This window comes from Harpia harpyja, chromosome Z (genome assembly GCF_026419915.1).
Source record: "Harpia harpyja isolate bHarHar1 chromosome Z, bHarHar1 primary haplotype, whole genome shotgun sequence".
NCBI lineage: Eukaryota > Metazoa > Chordata > Aves > Accipitriformes > Accipitridae > Harpia > Harpia harpyja.
The window spans coordinates 86,405,024-86,413,328 of record NC_068969.1 but is presented as its reverse complement, the minus strand read 5'-3'; the positions used below and the strand labels follow the sequence as shown (position 1 = coordinate 86,413,328).

The following is an 8,305-nucleotide window of genomic DNA, read 5'->3' as shown; positions in this document are numbered from 1 at the left end:
TTAATTGAATCAGTACAGATTGCTTTTAAAAAAATCTGTGGAATTTAAGGAATAATCTTTTCTACAGGGTATTTTAAACCTTCCTACGGAGTACTATAGCACATACAGCAATAAAGCTCTACAATATAATTAAAAATCAACAGAAAGGTAAAACATACTTATTCTTATCTAGCCACTGTGCTAAATATAGATAAAGTCCATGTGCCTTCTCATGTAGTGCACTTAACCCTTCTTATTCATTGCATAAAGCACTGGGTCAGAAGAAATATTGGAAAAATAGCAATGGCCATATTGTATGGCTTAAAATACAGAGGGAAGGAACACACACCTAAACCGAGGCCTGTAAGAAATCCACTACCAATGATCTTTGGCTCCAAAAAGAAGCCACACCAATGCCTCCAATGGGTAGTGCCAGGATGTATGTCTAATTTCTCTCCCTTTTTGATGCTGGTGTGTGTTTAACTTTGGAAGCATCACATGAGAACAAGTTGTGCAAAAAGCTGTGTGCCTTTGAAATGTTTGCAGTATGCTCTGGTTTTACTTCTTTCCCTTTTTTTTTTTAAAAAGGAATTTTCTGAAGCTGTGTTCTTCAATAAGTCCATGCATTCAGCTTGAAAGGATTATAGCCAACAAGCAGTTGCCTTATTCAGTTTGTGAATTCCCTTTGAGAAATTAAAAAGAAGAAAGAACAAAAAAAAGTAGAGTTGCTGTGCCACAGATGAAAAGAAAATAAACAATTGCTAAGGTTTGGCAAAGGTTGCTTTCTCCAAACCTTCTCCTTCTCAGTTGACTGCTTGATTACATGATGAATGCTCGGTGATTGCTCTTTTTCCTCTCCATTATGTATGTATATCAACCCATATCCCCATACATACATGGCAGTTTCATGGAGAGAAAAATTTTGTAGAGAAATATCAGATGGGCAAGATGAAATGGAATAAAGTTCTTGTAACTAAATTTATATTGCTTTAGCCTTCAGTGTAGACAGAAGAAAGCTGGCTAGAACAACGATCCACCGCATTTATTTGTAGGAAACTGCTATCCTCTGGCATGCTGTGAGCTGAATCACCAAAGATACCCGTGGACCCTGCTGGAAAGTCATAAACTGGAAAAAATACAAAAATAATTAATTAACTAGGATAACTATATCATGGAGAATGTCCTAATACTTATGCACAGAACTGGAAATGGCTTTAAACCAAATAGACAAACAAAACAAACAAGACAACATATGTATGAAATTAATAATTACATAACTTACTGCTTACCAAGGGATAAACTTCAGTTCTGGCAGAATCAAGTCTGAAGTACAGCAAATTTCATCACAACTAACACTTGCCCATTTAATGGGTGCTAAATTTGTCATAATTTAAAAAATAAACTTCATGCTTGCTTATGAATTTTCAACACACCCAACATATGATAAGAACCAATAAAGTATTGTAGAACTCATCTGCTGTAAAGCAGACCCCGGAGCAGAAATTACTAACTTCTACAAGTGATAGTAGTAAGCACAAGAGTTACTGTTTGCAGAAAAACTCCCATCATTTGGATTGCATCTTTAGATACCTGTTAGAAGTTACAGGTGAATTGGCTTTTTAATGCAATACTGAAAGACCAAGATGTAAAAGAGATTTCAAAGCACATTAAATGTTAAGTGAAATCATCCTGTGTGGGAGGACTATAAAAGACTTGGGCATCAATTGTGCTTAGGCCCTAAGATTAGGCCCACTATCTTGTGCTGATCCTCCGCACAGGGGTAACTTCCACCCTTCCAGAGCAGCATGCAAGCCCTGTATGTAGTTTTCAGCTAGGCAAAGACTAAGTCAAGTGTGCACAGAAAAGCGTGCACCCAGGCAGTTCTTATCACAGAAATGTGAATAAATAAAATTCAAGACTAAGAAAAATCAAACACACATAAAGCAAAATCAGTGGTTTGAATCATCCTGGGTACCTGCTACAATACTACAGCAGAGTGTAGTGGCTGGGCAAATATCACACAGGCCTCAATGGACTGTATTTCAAAGCAAATACATGAGCTAGTGACTGTCTGAGCCCCAGAGGTTAGTACCCTGACAAGCCCTCAACAGTGTGCAGTCTGCACAGAGGCCAGATGTTACCGTGACCCATGGTGATCGGGTCCCAAGGCCAACTACTCCACAAAGGTCTGAAAAACATCTTCTCTTTGTGAAGAGTCAAGCCTGTCATGACAGGTCCCAGTCACATACACAGCTCAAGCAGATCTGTCAAAGTCCACAAACTGTACACAACCATCCACAAAGTCCCCAGCTGTCATTTACTTGTAATACCTGAATGAGCTGAAAAAGTTCGATGGAAAATGCCAAGCCCTGCCTGGCCCGCTGATGTGGGAACTAAGCAGTCTTCAAAAGGAGGAACCACATTGCAAGAAACACCATGTTGTACATTCTTCTGAGTGTCAGCATAATGTGGAGGGCAGAAAGTCTGAAGCTGCCCATAAAAACCTACAACAAGGAGAAGAAAGTGGTCAGTAAGAGACTTGGACAGAGTTACAAGAGATAGCATGTGGAACTGTGGCCATGAGAATAATAAAAACCTTGACTGCAGTAGCACCAGGACTTCAATTATTTTCCACCAATAAAGCAGCTTTGATATGAAGCTCCCTAAGACTTGCTCCGTTTGCTGCTAATTCCAAACACAATCCGCTACATGGACATCCTGATTCCAGCATGACTTGTGAGAGGCACTGACTGGCTAGAAGCTGAAATTTTTCAGAAAATTTCTCCCTTTATTCTGTAGTCCTGCTGTCTGAACTGGTACTCTCCAGATTTCACACTGGGCTGCTGCCTGAAAAATCTAAGAAAATGCTTAATTCAAAATAAATGAAGTTTACCCAAGTAAGGTCTGAATAAAATCTGAGGGTCTGTCACTGATGCCAAGACAGCTGGCTAATAGTGGGGAGATACATATGAGACTCAGAAGGGTGGTTAGGTGATGATCCATGGGGCCTGCCCATTGTAAGTACAGGGTGAGAGTCTAACCCACTCATTGGTAGTGATGAGTCCACATGGAAGAGAACCAAGACCACCGTGTTACATGACGTAAAAGATCCCCATCAGGTTTTTTTTTTTCTTTCAGTTGGTTTGTGTTCCTTAAGTGATATTGGAGAGAGGCATACAAGCACTGAGTAAATTCACATTGAAGTGCATGCCAAAATATGTACTTATATAACTAAAACCACTCGTCTTGGTAAAACAGGGACATGTATGCAATCTAAGAGGCACAAACAGATGTTCTGCAGTAGGCTGGCCTGAATATTTTTCTCATGGAAGCAAGGTCTTTTCTCCTCCTTAAAAAATTGTTGCTAAGTCTAATCTTTGGAGATTTTGCTCAGAGTCTGAAGGATGGCTTTTACACGTATAAGACTGTCGTATGCATTTAGTTTTGTTTTCTGTAGTATATTCTTAGAGTATATGTCATAAATGAAACCATTATATATTCAGTATTACAATATACACATATTTTTCTTTTAGGAAAAACTGTGAATCAAGCTCCTCTCTGCCACTGCTTTGGCTCCTTGTTCTCACCACTCTCCTTTCATGAATAAAGGAAAAAGACAGTGCATTACCTCTAAGGTGTTATATAGAAATTGTAGGCACAGGAGTGATACAGTCTCTGACGATTTTATTAGCAAACAGCTTATTGCCTAAGGGCTGGTGTGCTATTCTGCTGACGAAGAATATGTTGTGGTAAGTCATAACAAAAAGCCACTGACAAAAAAATGACCCCCTACCTCAGAGAGTATCTTAAGGAATTTCCTGTGTCTCAAGTTTGTTCCAGAGACATTACTGTCAATAAAAAAAGCTGATGTGCAGGGCTGTCTCCTCTAGCCAGTCTAGTTAACCAACATCCATATGGTAAAGTCCTTCTAGCTGAATTTCCTTTTAGTGTAGAAAGATCAATAAAAAGAAACAACAGAACCTTGCCTAAACCCTTAAAACATCAACATCAGAAAACAAGGAAAAAAGGTGAAAAGAGGGATTGAAAAACATCTTTTAATGCATCTTCTATATATAAACTCTGTACTGCTGATACTGGCTTAAAATTCAAGAACTGAAATGACTCCCCTCTCCTTAGGCATCTGTTTATTTTCTTTCGGATATCACAAAAAAGGAGGAAATCTTGTTACTTTCAGTGATAATAAATGTTCACAGATTTGACTTCAAAGAGCATTTAGTACTAGGAAAGAATAAAGAATCCTAATCTGGATAGTTACAGGGACAGCCAGCTCAATTTCGTCCTTCCACATGTTCAGGAATTAGCCTCAGTACATCCATACTGTGTACTTAGGAAAGCATATTTATACCAGACATTCAGCTTTCATGCCTGGGATCTACTGATGTCCATGAGCAGCAACAAACCATGAGCAGTAAGCAAATTAGTTGACAGGATTAAAAACTCATCTCCCTACGTAAAGGTAATGGGATGTTTGGATGAGCAGCATATGACAAAAGGCCTTTGGGTACCATTCAACAGTTCAGAAAGGATCAAGGAGATATCCCAGACAATAGGAGGTTATAAGCAGAGAAGATCCTTTTATGGGAAGCATGAAACATGGAATCAGAACCCATCAATATTTGAGAGGGCGATGTCTAAATATCTTGGGTATTATATGATACCTGAGCATAACTATTGGCCTATTCATTCATTACTAGTAATTAGAAATGCCTTGCATGGGGCATCTAGTTTTGACTTATGAATAAAAAGTATATTAAAAATAAAAATTTTATATTGGTGCAGTTCTGCACCCCAACCCAAACAAACCTTCCAACCTCAAATCCCTTTACAGTGATAGTCTATGCTTAGAAACATGTTATGAACATAAGGCATTTGGCAAACTTTTTCTGGATTGTGGCTAGGAGCTAGGTGTATTTCCATTAACTTTCCTATGGACTTGTGCACATGGGACCGTTGTTTGCTAAAGCTGCACCGAGTGTGTATGTACAGATAATGCATTTCATAAATAATAGGGATGGAGAAAAGAGAAGGACGCACTGGAAAACATGCTGTATCACTTTGTGCGATATAACTGATTTTCTGCCAAGCAAGAGGAAGGATGCATGATTTAGGAGTTTCATGATTCTGGTTATTTTTCCTTTGAGACTAATTTCTGTGGTCTCCATGAAGAAACATACAAATGTTGGCATGCATAAGATGTGCTTGAATTCAAACAGAAAACTCAATATTTAAAAGCATGAGAATAGGCCAGGACTATGGACAGAAAAAGACAGTCTGAACCTGCACCCGGGAACTCGGAAGAGACCTAATGGGGAGGTCTAGGTAACAATGGTGAGTGAATGGTCTTTGCATTTTATTTAGTAGTCTTGCAAGACACTTCTGTGTGCACACAATGAGATAGATGCCTAATTTTCACATACATAATGAAAGTTTAGATCAGGCAAATAGTTACATGAAAGAACACTGAAATACTTGTCAGTGTTGTGTCTGAAAACTTGCATGAAAGAGTATTTAACTTCACATAAAGGGGGGGGGGGGGGGGGGAAGAAAAATAAAAAGCAGAAACACTCTTCCTCTTCCACAGCAGGCACAAGTTGCAGACTCTGCTCACTCTAGGGAGGCTGAACACTCACAGATTTCATTGTCTTTTGCAGGGGCTGTGGGCACTTTGCAGCCCTAGCTGCAAGATGACCATTTCAATCTTTTTTTTCTTTTAAAGTTTAACTGCAACAAAACTGAGTCAGACTGCAAAGCATGTTAGGAATTTACAACCTGGCAATCCTTAAATGTTCAGTCCTGACATTTAAGAATCAACTGCAGTAAAATAAAATAAAATGAAACAAAAAACAATAGCCATCCAAAGCTTGACTTAGAAGCCTCATAGCTATTGACAGTTTTTGCCTCCCTTAAAAATGCTTTTAAAATAAACTTTTCTCTCAACCAGCAATAAGACACACTGTGCAAGTTTACTGTTGAGTCAGACTAGTTACCAGAAACAACCATTTCACCCTATAGTGGTCTAAGCCAGCTGGTGAGACCTTTCAAGACACATGCTGAGATGTCCTTTCATGTTGCTCTGTGCTCATTCGCTATTTGTGCCTTTCTCACAGCATCCTGTTCCCCATGCAGAATGATCTGGCGGTAACTTTGACTATTGCTCCCTGAAATCTGCCAGAAAAACTACTTACCTTGGGGTTGAGCTACTGTAAGTCACATCCTCTGTGTTTGCTCATTCCCTACTTAAGCAAAAGAATATTGTCTAGCAAAGTCTTACAAGCTTTGACCCATTGGTACCTTAACCACTATCTTGCAGAAAGAACACGGGAAGTGCACAAAGCACCTTCATTAACTGATGAACCCCCAAATAATTTTTTTAAGATGGAAAGAGAGCACAGAAAAATAATTCAACTTTCCTAGATACATGTTCTGCTCACAATTCAGTGTCATAAATATCCGTCTTACAAAACGGACAGCCATAAACAGGAAAGAGTAGAACAGAGCATACATCGCTCTCTTCGCCTCAGTTATTTAGCACTATTCTAAATGTCTTTGTCCACGGCTGTAGTGCATCAGGTCACAGTGCAGAGGTCTTTGAACTGGAGCCCAAACATGATACAGCAAAATCTCCTAGCTTGGTATCAGGAGCTCTTCCCTTTATTCACATGGTGCCATGCCCAAGAAAATCTGCACTACTGCTGAATGTAGGATAACATGGAATCATATGCAATTCAGGCTGTAGACCCTGACCATAGCTGGCCCCTCATTCGAGATTATCTGTTAGAGAACTACCTGCAGCATCAGTTTTCTGTGTTTTCATGCAGCACTAGAAAAATTAAAACGGCAAACAGGTTGGCTGATGAAGTTCCGGCAAATGAACATTTCTTCTCAGGACTGCAACTCTGGATTGTATCAGTTGCTCTCTTATTAAACTATTTAAAACACACACGCATAAGGTTACGTCAATTGTGTTTCTTTGAATCAGTACACTATAGCCAAGATCCATGATGTCAAGATACAGAATAAACAGTTACTTCTCTGGCATGACAGCATTATTTCCTGAGGAAAGTGAAATACTTTAAAATATGATAAAATAGCTGTATACTGCAGGAATCTCTTCTAAAAGCAAGAAGCTCTTGCTCTTTATCATATACAGAGCCTCAACCTGAAAGATGCTGAGCATCTGAAAATCCCAGGTACACAACCCATCTCAAATTCACAGCTGAAATCATGGTCCACATAATTTTGTGATAGAGTCCTGATCCCATTGAACTGATGTGGACAAAGACTTCATTACAGATATGTAATGCATGATTGCCACAGTTATCATTTCCATAAGGTAGGAAGTTTCTGATGGACATTTATTTCCTCCTCAGTCAGCTCTCTGCCTGGCACCACAAAGAGAGAATATTTTCTCAAGAAAATCATTATAACTGCTATTAAAAAATATACATCATGGCTGAATAGTCTTTACTGCTGTAGTATATAAGAATTCCAGCTGATTTAGGCCTGAACTACTTCAAAACAGTGCTCCTCTGCAGTATAATTCCACAGTGCCCACAAAGTGAATTACACAAACATCAAGTAATCATTTGGTACCATCTGAGCATGAAGAACAAAAGGAAAAGAAAGAGTAAGGCAGATGAGTCACATGTACTGCCAGACTGCAAATGTGAAAAACTAGAAATATTTCTATTTACTTAAATCTGATTATTTGTAATTAAAAGATAACTGTTACTAGTAGAGCTGCCTGTATAGATACACTAGTATAGCTAACTCATATCAGCTAGCAAATTTTTTAAAGAAATGCTGACTTTTATTTTTACTGAATATTTTGCATGACTTTTTATTTCTTCCATTACTCAGCCAGCATTGGTCATCAGCTTAACTCACAAACACATATGACATGAGTTACAGGCACAATTTTAAGGGAGTGTCAGCTTTCTAGTGCAAAAATGTTCACAGTATCAGAAGTATCCAAAATCAAGTCATCTATGTCCATGCCCAAAGGAGCTTTACCTCACTCTATACTATAAACACAAGAAGCTTGCTCACTTGCTCACTCCACTGAAGGAGGATTTTCTATTGCTGTTCTTTTCTTTCCTATCTCACACATCTCTTCTGGCTTGTCTCAAAGAAATACCTTATTCTTGCAGCTGCCTGTGTGCTGCAGATGCCCGTGACTTCAGGTACCTCTGCTGAGATCCCTGTAGTCGTTCTTGGCTGTAAAGACTCACCAGTACAATACAGGTCCCGGGCCAATTGTTGCAGATTTCCAGGACCTGTACTGTCTTCTATTCTGCCTACAAAT

At 39.0% G+C, this 8,305-nt stretch overlaps 1 protein-coding gene across 1 annotated transcript in view; it reads right to left on the bottom strand.

Annotated features, from left to right (window-relative positions):
* Positions 1–260: 260 nt before the first annotated feature.
* Positions 261–8,305, bottom strand: part of GLIS3 (GLIS family zinc finger 3) — a 177,363-nt gene continuing 169,318 nt past the window's right edge. Inside the window, exons 9-10 of the mRNA XM_052777571.1 lie at positions 2,301–2,483; positions 261–1,105 (exon numbers count right to left, since the gene is read on the bottom strand). Of these exons, the coding sequence (XP_052633531.1) occupies positions 969–1,105; positions 2,301–2,483 (320 nt within the window). The 3' untranslated portion in view covers positions 261–968. The remainder of the gene's footprint in view (positions 1,106–2,300; positions 2,484–8,305) is intronic.